Source organism: Macaca mulatta, chromosome 20, assembly GCF_049350105.2.
Source record: "Macaca mulatta isolate MMU2019108-1 chromosome 20, T2T-MMU8v2.0, whole genome shotgun sequence".
Classification (NCBI taxonomy): Eukaryota; Metazoa; Chordata; class Mammalia; order Primates; family Cercopithecidae; genus Macaca; species Macaca mulatta.
In genome coordinates, this window is record NC_133425.1 from 78527909 (window position 1) to 78550782 (window position 22874).

Below are 22874 nucleotides of genomic sequence, written 5' to 3' on the forward strand. Positions count from 1 at the left end.
CGGCTAGTTTTTTGTATTTTTTAGTAGAGACGGGGTTTCACCGTATTAGCCAGGATGGTCTCGATCTCCTGACCTCATGATCCGCCCGTCTCGGCCTCCCAAAGTGCTGGGATTACAGGCTTGAGCCACCGCGCCCGGCCTCATCTTATTTTTAAAGAAAAGTTTCTCTTTCTTCATACTCTTTGCTTTCTGCTTCAACAAGATTGTTTCCTGCTCCCTCCCCACCCCTGCTGCCTCTCTGAATGTTGTTTCTTCTCACCGCACTGTGCTGTGCAGTGAGTCCATATTTCTTTTCCTGTTTTTCTTTTTCGCACCTGACCACGTGTCTTTATTCGGTAATTCTACCCCTTCACAGCACAGGGCCCAGTGGAGGCTGCCCTTCCAGGGAGCCCAGGCCCACGTGGACTTCCCAGAGCTGGCTGTCCCTGTCCAGCACGGCACAGACCTCTCCTGGTCTGACACTGAACAGTGACCAGTGCTGGCTCAGAGCAGCCCATCTGCCGGCACGCTGTTCAGAAAGTCGTGGAGGTAGATATACTGCTCCAGCATTGGGGTCATAAGGCCACAGGCCTGGGACTGCAGTAGAGCCACATCATAGAGATCCACGGTTCACTCAGACCCTGCCTGCTGCTGCAGCTGCTCCATGGCCAGGAAGGTGCCCAGCTGGGTCGTAGGCTTGCTGGAGTCACTGAGCAGTGTGCCTGGCTTCTGGCTCTTGCCCCAGGAGCAGCACTGGGCCCACGGTAGCCAGGAAGGGCAGTAGGGTGGTCCTTGGGACCTGGAGTCGTTGAATGCTGGGCTTTTTTGGGGTTTCTTCTCAGCAGTCTTCTTTCTTTACTTTGCTCACTTTTCCTAAATAACACTGTTTATTCTCAGGGCCTTCATTACTACATATATATTAATAATTCACAAATCTGAATTTCATCCTTTGCCTGTCATTTGGTTTCCAAATTTATTTTCACTCACCATTCCTACATAGTCAGACACCTTGAACTTCACATGTTTCAATTTTGATTCTTTGTCTTCCCTTCCATGTCTTGTAGCTTATCTATTTTTTTCTGTCTTGGCAAAAGTTCCCATTTGCCCAAAGTAGAGGATTGAAAATAATCTGGCTTTTAAAAATACCCTGGGGAAAAAAAAAAAAAGACCATTCATCAGTCTGCTGATTCTATATCTCTGAGTAACTCTGTGAATTCCTGTGACTCTACTTGAGTTAAATTTACTCCTAGCTTTTAAAAATAAAGCCAATGAAAGACCAGAGAGATTATTACAAAGCCTGCATTCTTGTGAAGTTGCTGAATCCACAGTTTTATTTTAGTCAATCACATTTCCATATTTCAAAAATATTTTCTAAACAATTAATAGGTATTACGGGATCAATCTTGTGGGGTTTATTATTTTGTAACACTGAGCTATAGTCTCTATGAGAAAGATAACTAGATTGTTGGTGAATTAAACTGGTCAAGAAGTGAACATTGATGCCTAAACCTCTCCTCTGAATTTTTGAGCAGATGTTAACACAGGCACATAAAAAAGAGCCTTAGCAGAAATCAGAAACAGAGATTTCCATTGTTGAGTCACAGTGGTCACTGAAAGGGATATAACTTTAATTTCTCATTTGAACATACATGGCATCCGTTTAACCAGTTCATTTACAGCATAGTCTGTTAAGCCAATAAAACTGTACCACATCCAGCCGGCCTGGTTTTTAAATTCTAACATAATGCAGCTGGGCACGGTGGGTCATGTCTGCAATCCTATCACTTTGGTAGACTGAGGCTGGTGGATCACTTGAGGCCAGGAGTTCAAGACCAGCCTGGCCAACATGGTGAAAACCCGTATCTACTAAAAATACAAAAAACTAGCCAGGCATGGTGGCATGCACCTGTAATCCCAGCTACTCAGGAGACTGAGGCACAAGAATCATTTGAACCCAGGAGGCAGAGGTTGCAGTGAACCAATATCACACCACTGCATTGCAGCCTGGGTGATGTCTCAAAAAAGAAAAAGAAAAAGAAAAAAATTGTTACATAAGGCACCCTCGCACATGATCTTAGATGTGCCATGATTCAAACTATGAATTCTGTAGGAAAGCTACATTTTAAACATGTTTGGGTGAAAATGATGTGTCAATGTAGGTTCAATGACTGTATAAATGTACCACTCTGGTGGGGGACGTTGGCAATGAGAGAGGCTACATGTGGAGGCAGGAGGTATATGAGAAATCTCTGTATCTGACTTTCAATTTTATTAGAAACCTGAAACTACTCTAAAAAAAAGTCTTAAAAATAAGTTTGATTAACATGGTTTTCAAGCAGGTAGCAATTAAGACTGTGGTTGTCATAGAGACAGATCTATGGCAGTGGAGATGAAGGGTGAGAGCTTTGCTTTATCAGAATGGCAATTCTGCATTTTTGTGAATGTCAGGAAATGAATTTGACCCATGACGTATGGACGTAGATCAAAGGGCACATTTAGCATATGGTCAGTGTGGCACTTATGTGACCTTCCAAAAGGCCAGTTCCACAGTGATAACCACCACTAATAATCCTACAAACCTCTCCAGCTGCTTTCAGTGACATGACTTCTGATCTAGAGGGAAAGAAAAGAGGGGTGATATTTTATAAATATCAATTTTCAAAAATCTCTGATCTGTTGGCATTAACTGATGAGCTCAGAGATGCTCAGAAACCTCCTGCCTGCACAACAACTGTAACCATGGCAACCTGCATTTTTAAAGGATGTTGAAGATGTTTTTAAACATAAGGTGAGAAAAACAGTTTCTACACAAATGTTTGTCTGGAATCTTACGTCTAATTCCTCCAGTACGCGTTTTTCCGTTACTGGGACTTGATACAATGCTGGAAGCTTTCTTGTTAGGGCAGAAATTGGGCAACCCAAGATAGTCACAGATCTTGAGATCACTGCCATTGCTATGAAAATGAGGCTTTCTTATTGCATCCAGACTGAGCATCAGCTTTCTTGGTGTTCTTATACATCATACATGAAAGAGATTGGCAACTCTTCCTGAAAGCTTTGAATTTTTGATGTCATTTGTTCCACGTGATTTTCTAAGGCTATATTGGACCACTATACATTCCAGAACCAATTAGTTAAAACCTCCAGTTTCCAGGGAGATATACTAGTGTCTCAATAAAGTACTGGATTTGAGTCAAAGACAGAGAATCATGTCTGTAATCCTAGCACTTTGGGAGGCTAGGTTCAATGTAGTATTCAGAATTTGAATATTGAGCTTCTATATTGAAGAAAGCATCAAATAAATAAATCAGGGTCTATTCGTTTTCTGAACAGTCAGATTTTTGTTGCTTTTAAATGAGCAATTCTAATTGTATTTTAACTGATTATAGGGAGGGTCCATTTTAAGGAGTCAGAATGTAATCAAAGATGACTACTGCTATTTTGAGATCGAAACAGATAAAGTTCAAACAGCGCAAATACTAAATAAGCAAATTAAGCATTGTGTCTTTTTTTATTGTCTGCCACTCATCCACAACCACCAACATTTGTCTTGACAAACCACCAGCATTTCCCTCCCCTGCCTTGACTCTGCATGGGTTTGCATATTTATAGCGTTAAAGAGTCATCCACCATGGTTCTCTTTCTCATCCACATTCTTGTCTTACCCATCCATCTCTGTCACTCTCCTAATATACCTCTTCCCAACTAATTACCTTAATCAACAACATAAAACAACTCTAAAAGTCTGCCCAAGATAAGAATTTCAAAAGCCTGAGGTGCTATGTCAAACAACCCATCACAGTTATTCTGGAACATTGCAACTCAAAATGAGGTAGCAATCGATCCAGAGAACAAATGACCATTATTAATGTAACTCTCTTCTGCACTTAAGAATCCATTTTTTGCCTATCAATGCCAATTTCTCTCACTACTTTCTTGGTTCTAATTCAGAAGTAAGTAAAGTCAGCTAGTCCTTTTGTTTGGGAGTTAGGTCCATTTTATAAAGAATTAAAGGAAAATAGGTTAAATATGAACTGCTTCTCAGATGTGACATTTACATGCCTGATGCTTCCTTAACCCTTCATGTAACCAAATACCGGAATCCATTTTACAGATAATAAGAAACATTCACACATTCCATCTTTTACATATGTGAGGACCAGGCACTGACTAGAAAATTTTCTTCACGATTGTCATCATCACCATCATTAGCAACTTGTCATTGTCATTGTCACGATGACAAAGATGCTTTCATGATGATGAAAGCATCATCATGCTTTATTACATGGTATCATTGAATCCTTCCAACAAGATACCAGACCATTTTATTGTAGATATTTTACAGATATTTACACTGAAGTTCAGAGTTGTTGAGTGGTTTACCCAAGAATGCATAGCAAGTGAATGATAGAGCTGAAAACTGAATCTTTCTCTAGTGCTAAGCCTCAGTTTCCCTACCAAGTTTTAAAGGTTGAACAAATCAAGGTGTTGAAAGAGCACCCTGAGTCTGAAAGTCAGAAGGGAATCAGGGCAGGAAGTGTCTGCTTAAGTGGTCCTCAAATTTCAGGTTGCCTAAAAAGTTACTGAATGAGCTTGTCAAAATGCATAAAGAAGACCCTACCACATTACCACCACCCTCTGACACACATACACACAGATTCTGATTCAGTAGGTCTGAGATTAGTCCAAAATCTATACTTGTGGCAAACTCCCCAGGTGATTTCCATAGCGACAGTCTCTAGGCCACCCTTGGAGAAATGGTTTTATGGCTGGATTGGGGACTGTGGAGAGGCCTAAATCCCCAACTTGTAGAGCTAGGTTGGACTGCTCCCAAGTCCAGCACACTCATTGATATAGTTTGGCTGTGTCCCCACTTAAATCACATCTTGAATTGTAACTCCCACAGTTCCCTTGTGTTGTAGGAGGAACCTGGTGGGAGGTGCTTGAATCATTGGGGCAGGTCTTTCCCATGCTGTTCTTGTGATAGTGAGTAAGTCACACAAGATTCGATGGTTATATAAAAATGAGAATTTCCCCCCACAAGCTCTCTTCTCTTATCTGCCACCATGTGAGACATGCCATTCACCTTCCACCATGATTGTGAGGCTTCCCCAGTCATGTGGAACTATAAGTCCAATAAACCTTTACTTTTGTAAATTGCCCAGTCTCAAGTATGTCTTTTATCAGTAGCGCAAAAAATGGACTAATACACTCCCCTATTTAGGAAAACCTCTTTGTTCCCTACACAGGTTCTCTGCATTGGTTCAGAGTCCATCTCTTCCACTGGGATGTCCATCTTGAGGTCAAAACCTGCACCCCAGTTAACATAAAATAAAAATAACAATGGCTATAATTATGAACCACCCACTGCTAACCTCCTGTTGTAGTGCTCCAGGCTGGACGCTCATCACCTTGTTTTGTTGTCTTTGCCATCAGCATTGTAGTAGAGCCACTGGCACTCACCCATGTCCAGCCGCGTTCCTCCTGGTCACACAGAAATTTCCGACTCTATTTTCTATTGCCTTTGAAGTCAGAGGGAACCATATGACTGGTGCTAGCCGAAGTGTGTCATCTCCACTCTCTTTCTTTCCTTGGTGCCATGGATGTGTTTGATACAGTGCCAGCTGCAAAGTAGTGGAGGCTTCTTCAGATTGGGTTCTTGAGCTGACATATAGCAGAAAGCCACCACCCACCATTCTCAATTCACAGCATGCGCAAGAGATAAACAAACCTTTGTTTTGTTAAGCCTCTGGGATTTTGTTTTATTTTATTCAGTGTTTGATTTCTGCACCACAGCCTAACCCATCCTAACCAATAAAACGTGATCACTGTCAACATCACCATCATCACTGCAATCATCAAATTTATGAATTATGAAAATAAAACCTTACCTTGTGCCGAACATTAGACTAAGCATTTTGCCAACGTTATCTAATTTAATAATCACGCCAACACTGTAAAAAAGACATAGTTGTTATCTGTATTTTACCCAGCTAGTAACTGATCAGGAAAAAAATGAAAACCCAGCAGCCTGACTCCAAAGCCCATGTGCTTAACCAAACACTACAGCATAGGTTGCTTAAGTGCCAGCTTTAGTGGTTAGTGCTTTAGATGCTTATCATAGGTAATCCTCTGCAAACCTGTAGAAGTAGCCATTATTAACTTCATTTTCCAGTGTGAACACTGACAGTTGGAGAGATTAAATGTCTGGTCTGAGGCCACACACCACACACCACACACCACACATGGTGGAGTTAGGTCACAACCCAAGTCCCTCTGACTCTTGAAGGAAGCATCATTTATTGAAAAACTAGAGTGTCTAAGCAGGTGATTTTGATTCCTTCAACTCTGTTTCAGACATGTCTAGGGGCCCCACAGATTTCCTGAGTTCAGGAGTTCAAAACCAGCCCGGCCAACATGGTGAAACCCCGTCTCTACTAAAAATACAGAAATTAACCGGGCATGGTCGGAGGGGCGCCTATAATCCCAGATACTCCGGAGGCTGAGGCAGGAGAATCTCTTGAACCTGGAAGGTTGAGGTTGCAGTGAGCTGAGATTGCGCATTGCACTGTAGGCTGGGCGACAAGAGTGAGACTCTGTCTCAAAAAAAAAAACAAAAAACAAAATCATCATTTTACCGATGATATTTACAATAACAGCTCCTGCCAGTAATAGAGACTACCAAAAAAAAAACAATGCTATTTATTAAATACAGTGCACTAAGCACTATATATATATGTATATATATGTGTGTGTGTATATATGTGTGTGTGTGTGTGTGTATATATATATATATGCATGCCAGCCAACGTCATGACCTCACAAAGTGGACATTATTCTTATCTTACAGATAAAAACACTAATGCTCAGAGAGTTTCACTGTTTGCCACAGGATGCCCAGGTAAAACCACAGCAGGACTGGAGACTAAATCCAGGCAGCCTGGCTGCAAAACCTTGCAGTTGGTCAGCACACTCTCTGCCCTGAGCGCTGAGCCATCAGCCCAGTCCAAGCTCTGATCACAGAAAGAGTGTATGTGGGAGATAAGTAGAAGCAGGAAAAGAAAAAAAAGTAAAATGTAGGCTACGGGGTTGGCCTGTAAGAATTTAGGAATCCCTAAAGAAGGAGGACTAGAGGCTCAAGGGAAAATGGCCAAGTCCAGTAAGTCCCTCCAAACATCAAGTGGGGACATCTCAGTAGAGTAAACCCCTACAACTGATCTGCCAAGATGTTCCACAATACAAAAAGGATTCTGATGGCAAAAACCATGCCCACCCTTGCCTGTCTTGAAGATTCAAAATGCGAAGTAGATGATAGATGACGGATATTCTAAGATTTGTTGCAGCAAGAGGATAGTTATGAGATTAAATCTTCCTTTCTAATTTGCTTTTGACTACAGCACACTTTTTATTATGCAAAACCTTTTAGCATCTACTGAAAGGCACTGGGCATTTGAGGGAGGGGACTAGCAGGCTGCAGAGCAGGGTGCTAAGTTCTGTGCTGAGGAAGACGGTTGGTTATGGAAGATGTAATGGCCACAAATGAGAGGAGTGGGCAGGGGGTACAGGGTAGGAGTGATGAGACCTGGAATTGGTGATTTCACCAAAGAAGGGGAGGAAGGATAAGAAGCAAATATCAGTGACATATGCATAAGTTAAAAAGATGGAGGTAGATCCTGGCCAACACGGTGAAACCCCATCTCTACCAAAAAAAAAAAAAAAAAAAATACAAAAAATTAGCCAGGCATGGTGGCGGGCGCCTGTAGTCCCAGCTACTTGGGAGGCTGAGGCAGGAGAATGGAGTGAACCCGGGAGGTGGAGCTTGCAGTGAGCCGAGATAGCGCCACTGCACTCCAGCCTGGGAGACAGAGCAAGACTCTGTCTCAAAAAAAAAAAAAAAAAAAAAAAAGATGAAGGTAGGGCTAGTTTCCAAGATGGCTTAAAAGTACACATGGGTGCTGCCAGTTTGACCTCAAAATAGAAATTAGAGACCTAGAATTCAGAAGAGAAGGCAGAACTAGCAAATGGAGACTCTAGGTCACCTTAATTCTCCTTTTCTTGGAGGAATGGTGGAAAGAGAAGAACAACTGAAGGGCTTCAGCACAATTGCCCTATAGGACGCAGGAGAGAGAAGAGTAGCCTGGAAACAACAGTGGTGAGAGAGGCTGGAGGGCCTCAGGAAATCCAAGGCAAAAGAGCAGTTAGCTCTAAGGACCATTTTTTGAAAGTAGAAATAATGAAAGTGGAGATGTGCATTGTTTGTGGAAAGATGGAAACATCCTCAGTCAGAAAGCATTTTGCCATTAGCAGCGGGCAGTGATGCTGACAGTTTGTAGCTGGTGACCAGATTTTAAACAGTAGTTTGGGCAAGACAGGATATCCAGCAAATCACTTTGCAGCAGCTGATCCCTGGCATTAAGGGAGTCAATTCTTGATACTGTAAGTGCATAACCAAGTGCTGCTGTGGTATAATGAGGTATGAAATACCAGACCTGACTATTTTTATGTAAACCTCTAACATGGTGTTTAAGCAGCACAGAGCAGTGGGGAGAAGGAGCTTAAGCAGAAATGGGCTTTGAGGACCTCTCAGCCCAGACAGGAAGAGTAATTGGGCTAAGATGAGAGAGGGGTAAAACTCAGCACATCTCCAAAGTCATCCAAGGTTGCAGACAATTAACCTCTTGATTCCTCCCTCCTTTCCTTCCAATATCAGATTTTTATTATCTCAGAAACATTTAAACTTCAAGAAAATATGAGGAACACAGACTTTTCTGAGCCAGCTTCCATTGACATGCCATTTGATTAATTTATGTGGTTGGGACAGCAGTTCAGAGGGAATACAGATTGTGCTCTTACCTACCCCATTTCCATATTTATATATGTTCAGCTGTGGTTATAAGAGAGCATCTCATGTTTACACTAACTTGTGTCTTTTGAAGTTCACTTTTAACTTTGTGTTGATGAAGTACCATTTTCCAATTCAGATTTTTCAAAAAATGCCCATTGGGCATCATGTAGCTTTTGCAGAATTAGATGTTTTTAGCATTGCTGTGAAGCAAGGACAAACGTATTACTGCCATTCACGGACACATATTTGCAGTGTTGCAAATCTCCCAAATATTTCAAAAAATTACAGTGCTTGCCTCTTGCACCTCACAATTAGCTGCCTAAGATTCTAGGAGAGAAGCAATTGGATGTTATATATGAAAATGCCTCTATTTGCTGCATTTTACCTTTTTGAGAAGTTGGAAGTTACATGAAAATAAACATACTATATAAGGAAACATGGCAGATTTCTCCTAGTGTTTTAGTAATCCCACAAAGGTTTATGAATATTGGCAAATATATTTGCAATGGTACTTCCCTGCTATTTACTTTGTAGACTTTGAGTTGGTCTTAGATTCTTGTCTGTAAGTGAAATGTAGCAGTATTTTAAAAAAAAAAAAAAGGGGGGGGGGGCCGGGCGTGGTGGCGCACGCCTCTAATCCCAGAACTTTGGGAGGCTGAGGCAGGTGGATCATTTGAGGTCAGGAGTTCGAGACCAGCCTAGCCAACATGGTGAAACCCCGTCTCTACTAAAAATACAAAAATTAGCTGGGCATGGTGGTGCACACCTGTAATTCCAGTTACTTGGTAGGCTGACACAGGAAAATCTCTTGAACCTGGGAAGCAGCGGAAGTTGCAGTGAGCTGAGATTGTGCCATTGTACGCCAGCCTGGACAACAGAGTGAGACTCTGTCTCAGAAAAAAAAAAAAAAAGGCGTTACAAGTTGGAGTAGCCTGGGCTCCCATGTTGGTTTTATTACTGAGCTGGGTACATGTGGATGTTTTGCCAAATCTTTCTATGTTCCACGTTATCAAGCCCCTTTCTCTCCTTTCCCTAAGCTCTCCTATCAACTCCATTTAAGCCAAATCTCATTTTGTCATTGCTTTTTATTTTAATTATCCTGTTTTTAAAATTATTCACCCTCCTTCTGGTTCTCATTTTCAAATAGCTCAACTGGACCACACACAATAGCAAAGGCACGGAATCAACCTAGGTGCCCATCAGTGGTGGACTGGATTTAAGAAAATGTGGTACATATGTATCATGGAATACCATGCAGCCACACAAAAAAAATAAAATCACATGCTTTGCAGCAACGTGGATGCAGCTAGGGGCTATTATCTTAAGTGAATTAATGCACAAACAGAAAACCAAATAACACATGTTCTCACTTATAAGTGGGACCTAAACAATGAATACTCATGGACATAAAGATGGCAACAATAGACAGTGGTGACTACGAGAGTGGGGAGGGAAAGAGGGGTACAAGGGTTGAAAAACTACTAGATACTGTGCTATCTAGGTGACAGGACCAATCATACTCAAACCTCAGCATCACACAATATACCCAGGTAACAAACCTGCACATGTACCCGGTGAATCTAAAACAAAAGTTGAAATTATAAAATAAATAAATAAATGTAGTGCTTCTTTTTAAAATAAATGGACAAGAAAACCCCAAATAGCTTAACTGGGTGTTAAGTACCATCCAATGGACAATGCCATCCATTTAAAAAAAAAAAATATATATATACACACACACACACACACACACACACACACACACACACACACACATATATGCCTATAGCCTTCTTTCCAGCAGAAGCAGTTCGCCAAATGCCTCTGGCCTTCCTTAGCCCAAATGCTAATAGTAGCTATTTCATGAATGGATACAAAATGACAGAGTCAACTTTATCTAACTTTTCCAAAATGCCGACTCCAGTATTTCATTTTCAAATTAACTTATTCTGATTATAAAATTAATGCTCACTATTGTTAGTAAAATAAATAAATAAATAAAAAGAGCTTGTAATTTCCCACTCAGAGATAGCTTCTGATTACATATTGGTGTTTTTACTTCTGTTTTTTTTTCTATCCATGTGAGTATAATTAAATATATATTCACATCTATATCTATACTCATTCATGTATATTCGTATGTAAGATTAAACTATATGTTCAAATTGTATTCTGCTTTTTTAAATTACGCTTTATTTTCTGGGAATGTTCTCTTCATAAAGTTCTTCCAAACCATGATATTTAATGTCCACATAAGAAAACATCTCATGGACTCTCAATTTATTGAAACTTTCCCCTAGTTTTGGTTATTCTGTTTCCCACCAGTCTTTAACTACTTTAAACAATTCTATGAGGACCATTCAGGTACACAGACATGGGTCCACAGTTATCTAATTTCTTATCCTCAATGCTTGGAAGTTGAAATTTGTATTGAAAAACTAAATTCCTTCCACAATTAAAACATCATTGTCAAAATTTTTTGCAAAGAAATAACACTAAATAACATAGGTTATGACCACCTATGATATGTGACAGTCCTTGTTTACCTTACGCTTGCCGGCATTAAGCGCTAAGGTTTCTTTTTTTTTGAGACGGAGTCTCACTCTGTCACCAGGCTGGAGTGCAGTGGCGGGATCTTGACTCACCTCACCCTCCACCTCCTGGGTTCAAGCGATTCTCCTGCCTCAACCTCCTGAGTAGCTGGGACTACAGGCTTGTGCCACCACACCAAGCTAATTTTTGTATTTTTAGTAGAGACAGAGTTTCACCATGTTGGCCAGGATGGTCTCAATGTCTTGACCTCATGATCTGCCTGCCTCGGCCTCCCAAAGTGCCGGGATTAAGGCGTGAGCCACCACACCCAGCCAAACTTTCTTAAATGTGTCACTTTTATTGATGAAAATGATAAGGTACTGTGGCTTTTTTTTTTTTTTTTTTTTTTTGCCATTTAAAAAACAGTGGTAAGGTATTTTTTTCTTCCTCCATGTCTTGTGAGGCAGCTGCCTGTTCCAGCCCTCTTCCCTTTTCCTATTTGGGTGTTAATAGCTTCTCTATTGATTCGTAAAGGCTCACTGCTTACTGTGGACATTAATCTCTTGCCTGTCATATGTTTGTTGCCTTTTTTTATGCCAGCTTGTTATTTGAATTAATTTGATCTGATGTTTTGAAATACTAAATTTTTAAATCTTTAGTCAGACACAATACTATTTTTTTCCTTATGTTTGTTCCCTTGTTTATACAATTAACAATCTTGGCCTGTTCCAAAATCAAAGTCACATTACATGTATTTTTCTAAGTTTTTACGGCTTCATATTCACATTTGATTCTTCAGTCCATCTAGAACTTGCTTTTGATGTATGGTTTAATGTAAAGTCCCATTTCAAGATTTTACCCTTCAAATTAGTTTTCCTTCCAAATGTTATTTTATTTTATTTTATTTTAAATACCCATTCTTTTTCTGGTTTTGTCACGTAGCCTTCATGTGACATTAAGCTCTAATACATACAACAGTTTACTTTGGGACCATCTCATATATTAAATTTTGCAAAAATGCCACGATGTTCCAACACTCATAGTTTTATAATGTGTCTTAACATATGACAATAAACCCTTCTAAAATACACACAGGTTTCAAAACTGCCTTAATTAGTTTTTGCTTTGATTTTTCCTCAAGAAAGAAAAAACATGATCATTTTCTCAGACTCCCGCCCTACTTGTTTTCTCAAAGCTACTGTCACACTCTGGACGTATGAGGCCAGGGATGGTGAGAGATCGGGATGCTTCGGAGTGTTTGCTTGACTGATAGAGACTCGGGATTCCCAAACTGGAAGACGACCACAGAGGAGAAGCTTCCAGTTTTCTAGTCAAAGATTCTACTCTGTTTCATGAGACAAAGCATGAGAAGCTCACCAATACATTTTCCCCCCAATTCCCCTCCATCAGCCTCTGAGATTTTCCTGATAGCTTTCTGTCAGTCTTAGGACTTAAAATTGTTGGAATTTTGAACACAATTCTTCAAAGATATTTTAGTGAGGAACAAGAGATTCTGCTTTGGAACATCCTGAACAGATTCCCTTACAAAAAGTATTTCTAAGAACCCATCCCTATAATATATCTAAATTTTAAATGCTTATTGATGGAGTAAAATGGAAAGTACAAGAGTCCGTAATGTTATCTGGTAACAATGTAGATGAGAGGTATGGGAGATGTAGGCATGTGCATGTTTCCTGATTTGACCAAACTTTTCACCATCAGTGACCCTTCTTACTAGTTTTCCAAAAATGGAGAGAACAGATCCAGCATCAATGAAAATGACAAAATTGACAAAGTTTTGCCTTGGCCCTCTTCCATCATCGCTGTCCTTTTCTCCTCTACTCAACCTCCCCATCAGTCTTTTTACCCGCCCCCCTCCTTTTTTTGAGGGAAGCTGTATTAGGCCATTCTCACATTGCTATAAAGAAATACCTGAGACTGCGCATGTTCTCACTCATAGGTGGGAACTGAACAATGAGATCACTTGGACTCGGGAAGGGGAACATCACACATCGGGGCCTGTCATGGGGAGGGGGGAGGGGGGAGGGATTGCAATGGGAGTTATACCTGATGTAAATGACGAGTTGATGGGTGCTGACGAGTTGATGGGTGCAGCACAGCAACATGGCACAAGTATACATATGTAACAAACCTGCACGTTATGCACATGTACCCTAGAACTTAAAGTATAATAATAAAAAATAATTTTAAAAAATAAAATAAAATAAAATAAAATAAATTTAAAAAAAAAAAAAGAAAGAAATACCTGAGACTGGATAATTTATAAAGAAAAGAGGTTGGGGCCGGGCGCGGTGGCTCAAGCCTGTAATCCCAGCACTTTGGGAGGCCGAGACGGGCGGATCACTAGGTCAGGAGATCGAGACCATCCTGGCTAACACAGCGAAACCCCGTCTCTACTAAAAACACAAAAAATTAGCCGGGCGAGGTGGCGGCGCCTGTGGTCCCAGCTACTCGGGAGGCTGAGGCAGGAGAATGGCGGGAACCCGGGAGGCGGAGCTTGCAGTGAGCTGAGATCTGGCCACTGCACTCCAGCCTGGGTGACAGAGCGAGACTCCGTCTCAAAAAAAAAAAAAAAGAAAAGAGGTTGAATTGGCTTATGGTTCTGCAGGCTGTACAGGAAGCATGGCAGTTTCTGCTTCTGGGGAGGCCTCAGGAAACTTATAGTCACGGCAGAAGGCAAGGGGGAAGCAGGCACATCTTCCTGACAGAACATGGCAGAAACAGGGCGAGAGAGTGGGGCAGGGAGGTGCTACACACTTTTAAATGACCAGATCTTATGAGAACTCTATCATGAGAACAGCACCAAAGGGATGGTGCTAAACCATTAATGGAGGATGCACCCCCACGATCCAATCACCTCCCACCAGGCCCCACCTTCAACATGGGAGATTACAATTGAACATGAGATTTGGGTGGGGACACGGATCCAAACCATATCAGTTTTTCTAATTATGTTACTCATTCTATTAAAATAGACTGCCCATAAATAATCTTTGTTTTTTTAGATGAAGATTTGGCAAGTTCTGTGCCTAGCACGATGGCTGACATGAGATAAGTGCACAGTAAATTTTGAAATACCTGTGTCTCTATCCTCATTTCCTTGTTTTTGTCTCCAATTTCCTATATGCCATCAGGGGATTTAGTGACACTGCAAATAGAATGCTCTTTCGCAGACATGCCTCTCCCATTTCCCCAGAACCTCTTTGTCTTTGTGAGGCATGGAGTCCCAAGCTATATGTATTCAGGCGGAATTGCAGGAAGATTAACAGTTTCCTGGCATCTTTCTTGCAAAGGTTCGAATACCTTTACCAGTGCAGATCAGCACATGAAATTTAATGTTTACCTTGCCGTTTTATAATGCTATTAACTTTCTCAAAATCTGTCCCTCTGCACTCTGTTGTTTAAGATTTATTGTAATCCTGCATGGTGAGATAGGTGGTGGATGTGTGTGACCTTACTTGGACACAGGATCTTTACAGAGGTAATCATGTTAAACTGAGGTCATTTGAGTAGACCCTAATATAATATGACTGGTGCCTATAAAAAAGAGAAATTTGGAGACAGACTCACCCCCAGAGAGAACTCCACATGAAAATAAAGGCAGATGGCCGGGTATGGTGGCTCATGCCTGTAATCCCAGCACTTTGGGAGGCCGAGGCAGGCAGATCACTTGAGGTCAGGCATTCAAGACCAGCCTGGGCAGCATGGTGAAACCCCGTCTCTACTAAAAATATGAAAAATTTAGCCAGGAGTGGTGGTGCATGCTTGTAATTCCAGCTACTCGGGAGGCTGATGCACAAGAATTGCTTGAACCCCAGAGACGGAGGTGGCAGTGAGCTGAGATCACGCCATTGCACTTCAGCCTAGGTGACAGACAGAGACTGTCTCAAAAAAGAAAAAAAAAAGCTGAAAACGAAAATAACAGCAGAAATCAAGATGATACATCTATAAGTCCAAAACTGCCAAAAAATGCAAAATAAACAAACAAGAAAACTCCATGAGAAGCTAGGAGACAGGCCTGGAACACATTCCTCCTCACAGACCTCAGAAGCACCTTGATCTTAGGTTCTCAGCCTCCATCACTGTGAGACAATCAATTTCTGTTGCTTAAGCCACCCGATCTATAGTACTTTGTCATAACAGCCCTAACAAACAAAATAGTAGACAAAAACAAAAAACAAACAACAAAAAAAGAAAACAAAGAAGGCTAAATAACTTCCTTCTGAATGGGGATAGTTTCATCAGAGGATTTGATCTACTGAACCTTCTACTGCACTAAAAATTCTCATTTCATCAAGTATAATGAGTTGAAGTCAAAGGGATTTATTTGATGCTGAACCAAGCCAGCACTCTCCCCACCCCACCTTAGTCTACCGTTAACATGTCCCAAATTGCATGCATTGTTTTGATTGGATGTTATTAGCCCTTGCTGGGAAAGGTATTTGGCACTAATGTGACTATTAAAACTAATGTTCACAAAGCAGTTACGCTGTGCCAGGCTTATATGGATTCATGTAATTCTCACATTAAGCCTGTGAGACTGGTGCCATGACTATACCACTTACATATGCCCAGCCAGAATCTTTAGTTATAACTTGTGCCTGGTCATACAGTCTGCTGGTTGTGAATCCAGCGTTTGAACTCAGGCAGTCTGACCCTGGGGGTGACATTTAAACTACTGTATTGCTGGGCTCTATGTTCTCAAAAGTTTGGAAAGTATTGTGTTAAAGAGAATTGGAATATTTGCTGTGGAACTCGTCAGAGCTTTGAAATACACTATTATCTCAGGGAATCTCTGAGAGCGTGATAGAGTAAGCAGCATTTCTAGTACGTAGTTAACCATGGATCTCTTTTTATTAAGGCGAGATCTCTTGGGAGTGGTGTTTGTTGAATAGACTTGCCAGATAAAATACAAGACTCCATTATGAAATTTCAGATAAATAATGTCTAGTGTTTTAGAATAAGTACATCCCAACTATTGCACTGGACATATTAATACTAAAGAATTTCTATTTGTTTATCTGAAATTCTAATTGTACTGGGGCATTCTGTATTTTTATTTGCAAAATTTGGCAAACTGTACGAAAGATGCTTTGAAAACTATGGAATATACAGCCAAAGATCCCTGACTCTCCCTATCTTCTGGGCCTCTTTCTTTAGGAAACAAACATAAATCTGCCCAAACTGAAGTTGTACCCTTTTTACCTGCCCTGTTACCTTCCTAACATCCATCTTGTTGTCCTTCATTCTGCCACACTGGGGTTCCTATCAGAGTCTGCTTCCTGTCTCTTATGACTTAGAACATGCCATGGCAGACCCAGAGAACAAAACAGGCACATCCCTGGTTATTCCAAAGCCAGCATCACACCAGCGTGTAGAGACATGACCAGACAATAACAACACTCCTCCAGTTTTCACTCGAGAGAAAGGAGAGGGACTTATCGGGGACAGATGCAGATAAAACCCAAATCTGATGCCTTGAGGTTGGTCAGTATGAAGTTTGTCCTGTGGTATCCCTCTGCGACATTTTGCTATCAGGGGAGTTGAGGGCTTATCAAGTTTAGGAAGCAATGTGTACTGAAAAGGATGAGATCAGTTCAGGGTCTGACAAATCACTTGAACATGTCTTGAATCCTGAATTCTATCATCAGTCTCACTTTACAATCCATCCCTTCCCGTTAATGCTGGATATAATAACACCACTCAAAGATGTTCATACATCCCATCTTCTTACTTGGCACTATCTTTTTTTTCTTTTTAAAAGATCCATTTGTCTTTCCAATATATTCAAGTTATCTTGACGAATGTTTCAGAGTTACTTAGAGCTTCATGGATTGCAGCAAGACTGAAGCAAATGACCACCCATAATTCAGAATATTTCTGAGCCAGAATAAAGTTTACACTTTGTGGCCATAAAGAGGACTCTTTATGCTTGTATGTAGAAGCTCAATTCAGGTTCCAAACCTGCACTGTCCAGTAAGGTAGACACTAGTCACCTGTGGTTACCTAAATTTACCCTTAAATTAATTAAAATAAAATTAAAACTTTAGTTCATGAGCCATATGCATTAGTCTGTTTTCATACCTCTATGAAGACATACCTGAGATTAGGTAATACAAAAAGAAAAAAGATTTCATTGACTCACAGTTCTACATGGCCGGGGAGGCCTTAGAAAACTTACAATCATGGCGGAAGTTGAAGGGGAAACAAGACACATCTTACCGCAGTAAAGCAGGAGAGAGAGAGAACCAGGGGAACTGTGAAACACTTTTAAACTATCAGACCTTGTGAGAACTCACTCACTATCATGAGAACAGCTTGGGAAAACTGCCCATATGATCCAGTCCTCTCCCACCAGGCCCCTCCCCTGACACATGGGGATTAAAATTCGAGGTGAGATTTGGGTGGGGACACAGAGCCAAACCTTATCACCATGCTAGCCATATTTCAAATCATCAGCTACATATAGCTGGTGACTAGTATATGCAGTACATACATACTGCACAGTCTACACTGTTATGAAATGTTTCCATCAACATAGAAAGCTCTATTGGACAGCCCTATTCTAGATGCTTTATTCTCAAACATGCCACAGAGTAACACATAAGATACTGGCATGGATACCATTCTATTTGGTTTCGGGCAGAAGAAATAAGGAAAAATGTTTCTGAAACAGGGAGTGCACTTTAGTTGATTTTGTGTGAAGCTATTAATAGTTTATTAATGTATTGATTAAAAGATGACAAGTTCTTAACCCCCACGATAGCCCACTGGTGAAGACAGAACCATGCAGATGCTATTAATTCTGCTCTGTTTCTTTTTCTAATGAGCCAGTGTGGACACTGGGGAAGAGGAAGGGATTGTCTGGAAAGATCAGAGCATCCAGAAGAAACTGCACGGGGATGGAGGCACCACTGACTGAATCAGAGCCCCCAGTTTGCTTTGGGTGACCACAGAGGGACTGAACAAACCCCCGTGTTGCCAGTCCTTAGTTTGGAGAATAGCCTCGAACAGCACACTTGTTCACTGAGAAAGGATATGAAAATGCAGATAAGTTAAAAAAAAAAAACAAAACACTCATTCTTACTCTGCCAGCCAGATGAGTCGCCAACACATTAAATCCTTTATAGATCTCTATACCTTCTTTTATGCACATGTGTATAATATGCTCACAAAAATAAGATCATAATATGCGTATTGTTTTTTCAACCTGCTTTTTTTTTTTTTTTTTTTTGAGTCGGAGTTTTGCTCTTATTGCCCAGGCCAAAGTGTAATGGAGCAATCTTGGCTCACCGCAACCTCTGCTTTCCAGGTTCAAGTGGTTCTCCTGCCTCAGCCTCCCAAGTAGCTGGGATTACAGGCATGTGCCACCATGCCTGGCTAATTTTTGTTTTTCATTTTTTTTTTTTTTTAAAGTAGAGACGGGGTTTCTCCTTGTAGGTCAGGCTGGTCTTGAACTCTAGACCTCAGGTGATCCACCTGCCTCAGCCTCCCAAAGTGCTGGGATTACAGGCGTGAGCTACCATGCCCGGCCTCAACCTGCTTTTTAAATTAATATGCTTCAACACATTTCCAAGTCAAAATGACCTGTACAACATTGTACTTAAAGGTTGTGGCCATGCGCGGTGGCTCACGCCTGTAATCCCAGCAGTTTGGGAGGCAGAGGCAAGCAGATCACGAGGTCAGGAGTTTGAGACCAGCCTGACAAACATGGTGAAACCCCGTCTCTACTAAAAATACAAAAATTAGCCAGGCATGGTGGCAGGCACCTGTAATCCCAGCTACTCAGGAGGCTGAGGCAGGAGAATTGCTTGAACCTGGGAGGCGGAGGTTGCAATGAGCCCAGATTACATCACTGCACTCCAGCCTGGGTGACAGAGCAAGACTCCATCTTGAGAAAAAAAAAAAAACAAAAACGAAAAATGTTGTGCATTAATCTGTTCTATAGGTGTTTTTAGTGGGGCATTTAGTGAGGGTCCAGTTTATCCACAATTATAAATGTAATTCCACTGAGCATCCTCAACTTTGTGCACATTCCTAATCATCTCCAAGGAATACATTTATGGAAGGGGAATTACTGTCTTAAAAGGGGATTGGGGTGGGCATATATTATTAAAGTTTGTGATATAAGTCTTTAGTTGCTTGATGAAATAGAGGCAGAAGTTTAATCCCTAAGGACCCTTCTCATTCCAAATTTGTCTGAGTGCTGGATTGTAGTTCTGTTGTGTATGGGTCTTAAGTCTGAGCAAGCCCTTAACTCCCTTCCTCACCCGTCAGCCTGAGCCAGAGTTAGCCTGAGGTCCCAAATTATGAGCAGGAGAACGTCACCCTAGGCATGGCAACTAGAAAGTTTTTACTCCTGGACGCTACCATGAGGCACAGCCATCCACTAGAACTTGCTGTGATTATGTAAATGGTCTCTATCTGCACATACAGTATAAGCACTGACCACATCTGGCTGCTGAGGACTTGAGATGTGGCTGGTGTGACCAAATAACTGGGATTTTAAATCTTACTTAATTTTAATAGACACATGTGGCTAGTGGCTGACATTTTAGACAGCAGTTCTAAGAACATAGCTCTGAGCCTCAAGTACTCAGGTCTTTGCCATGTTGTTTTATCTTAAATATGGCAATTGATAACATTGCTTATGCTCAGCTGCTTGCCTCAAATGACCTTTACTTCCCTCGCTAGTTCTTCAAAGGTAGGGACTAATCACCAAATCACCAGTGATACTCTGATGCCATCCCCAGGTCTGCTATAGCACAAAGGTGACCCTCAATGAATAGGCATGTCAACATCAATCACTTTCCTCAAAGTTTAACTCAGCTATGATAGACCATGGCATATCCCTAAGCCAAGCTACTCATTCCAAATATGGAGATCTCGTAAACTGGAGATTACGATAATAGTACCTGTCCCTTAGTGTTGTGAGGATTAAATATAAGAAGAGCACTTAATACAGTGCCTAGTGCAAGGTGAGTCGCCAGTGAATGGGGACCATTACTCTTGCCTCCAACATTGTAACAAGGTCCCCTCCACATAGGGATAGCCTGTCAAGACCCATGCCTGTTACTCAGAATCTCTTTTAGGGATATTTAAATACATGGTCAAGTATTGCATTAGGAGAGTTGGCTTCAAAACAAGAGAATGTCAGACCAAATTGAGTTCCCCTTATTGTGTGCTCTCATGAAGCACTTATCACAATGGTAATTATTTGCAGTATTATTACCTAATACCCGCTTTTCCCACCATGCTATAAACACACAAGAGAAAGACTTTATCTTGTTCACTGATGTATTCCCCGTGCTAAACACATAGTAGGCATTTAGCAAATCCTGAATGATAGATTGAGGATAAGTGGGTAGGTGGGCAGGAATAAAGGAGCTAGGGGAAACCCTAGCATAGAAATAAAATAGTACCAGAATCCCTGAAATCTAGTCCTGTTTAAGTTCACAACTAACTTTTTGGTCCACCGAAAAGCCCTGGTTTTGGCTTCTCTGTTTTGTAAAGTGAAAAAGGTTGATCCAGATTAGGGTTTTTCGGTCTCAGAACTATAGACATTTGGGGCAGATAATTATGTTGTGGGAGGCTGTCCTGTGCTTATAAAAGGATGTTTAATGCACCTCTGCCTCTACCCATTAGATAACAGCAGCACTCCTTCCCCAGCTGCAACGACTAAAAATGTCTCCAGAAAAATGTTCCAAGCAGGGACATTCCGCCCTGCCCCACCACAGTTGAGAAACACTGATTTAGATCCTGTCTGAAGTCCCCTATGGCACTGACAGTCTAAGATTCTTCTTGGGACAATAATTTCTGAACATGTGAATTTTCTGACATTTCATAGATGGTTATAGAATTATAAGAATATTTCCAACTAGTTACACAAATAACTCAGACCTGATTATCAATTTAATATTTGGATCAGTGGGCCATTAAAATGCTGATTTGAAATTCAATTTTCTGTTTTTAAAAATGATCACTTTGTGAATTATATCTGTTAGGTGGTTGATTTTATTTAAATGGAGTGTATAATTTTTCTCATTCTGTGTTCATGAATAACGCTTTCTAGTTGAATGTCAGAGTGCCTGCTAATGACCCTAACAATCATAGCTTATTTCTATAGAATCCATAGAGTCATTGACAGGTTGTTTTTTTTTTTTTTTTTTTTTTTTCATCTTCCACTTTTTTCCTTCGAATAAGACCTTTAATTAATGCTCATTAAGATGAACAAATAGCCTGGCCTTGAATCCTTCCAGTGTTTGGTTCACTCTCCCCTAACTTACTAAAGTTGCTACTGGAAGTCATACAGAGACATGCAGTTATTTTCTGGAGCAATGTGTTTGTGCTTCTCATTATGCAAAAAAAATATACACCTTGGTCAAACAGGGAGGTATATTTTTGCAGAACTATTTGTTCATAGGACCTGTGTGCATTAAGACTCAACAATGTGCCACCCTATTGGCAATTATGGAATTTGAGTCTCACATCAGAGCGAATGTGGTGGTGGCCTGGTGAGACTTTCAATCCCCTTCCTTGGAAAACTGCCTTAGTGAGGAGTTCAGGGATTCCAAGAAATACAGAAAAGCCTTTGGGATTGGTGGTCCCATTGATGTGAAATCAACATTTCCCATAAGACCGCAGAACTTTTTGTGTTCCAGGCAGCGTCCCAAGCACTAAAAGCTATTATCTCTTTAACTCGCTCAACTCTATCAGGCAAATGCTCACAGGACCATGATTTTACTATCAAGAAAAGGGAACCACCCTAGAGAGGTGTTAAGTAACCTGCCTGAAGTCACAGAACCAGAGTTTGAATTTGTCTCACCAGATTTCTGGAATTGCGGTCTTCCCCAGTGCTACATTGCCTCTAGATTTAGGATAAAATACAAATGACTTATATTTTCCACTTAAAAGAAGCATTCCTTAGCATCAAACTAAAGTTGGTTCAACATATATTCCTATCAAAATAGGCTAAGTTTTTTTTTTTTTTTTTTTTTTTTAATTTGCAAGTGCTTGTGAACAGGCAACGATTGGAAAATAGCTTACTTTCAATGACTGCTTTAAGCATCTAATTTTAATTCATATATTTTCTGTAGGCCACTGTTTGTAGCTTTTAGATACGATTTTCCTCCCTTAAAAGTAAACTTTGCTTTACTTAGAAAACACAGTGACTTTGGAGAATAGTGACTGTTGTGTTTTTGAATTTCATTAGGTTAATTGTCATTTAGAAGTAAGGTTTTTTCTAAAAATAGGAAAAATTATCTTCATCACAGAGCCCTAAATCAATCAACATATTTTAAGAGAATTGAAATGGTGTTGAGGTAACTTTATTTTTGCTCTTGTAGTCTTTGGAGGAAATAAATGCAAATGAGAAAAATCAGTTAAGATCAGACGATGGATGGATTTTCTTTCACATCCTTTCCTTTGTAAATATAAGGTTAGGAACAAACAAACTTCCTAGGAACTATCCTAATATGGATTATTATAATCTATGTTT

General features: G+C 40.7%; 1 protein-coding gene across 12 annotated transcripts in view; it reads left to right on the forward strand.

Moving 5' to 3' along the window:
• CDH13 (cadherin 13) overlaps window positions 1-22874 on the forward strand; it is a 1167676-nt gene that overhangs the window by 530896 nt on the left and 613906 nt on the right. Inside the window, exon 5 of one of the 12 annotated variants that reach the window (XM_077984056.1) lies at window positions 14383-14428. Within the exon in view, the coding sequence (XP_077840182.1) occupies window positions 14383-14427 (45 nt within the window). The 3' untranslated portion in view covers window position 14428. 12 annotated transcript variants of the gene reach the window in all.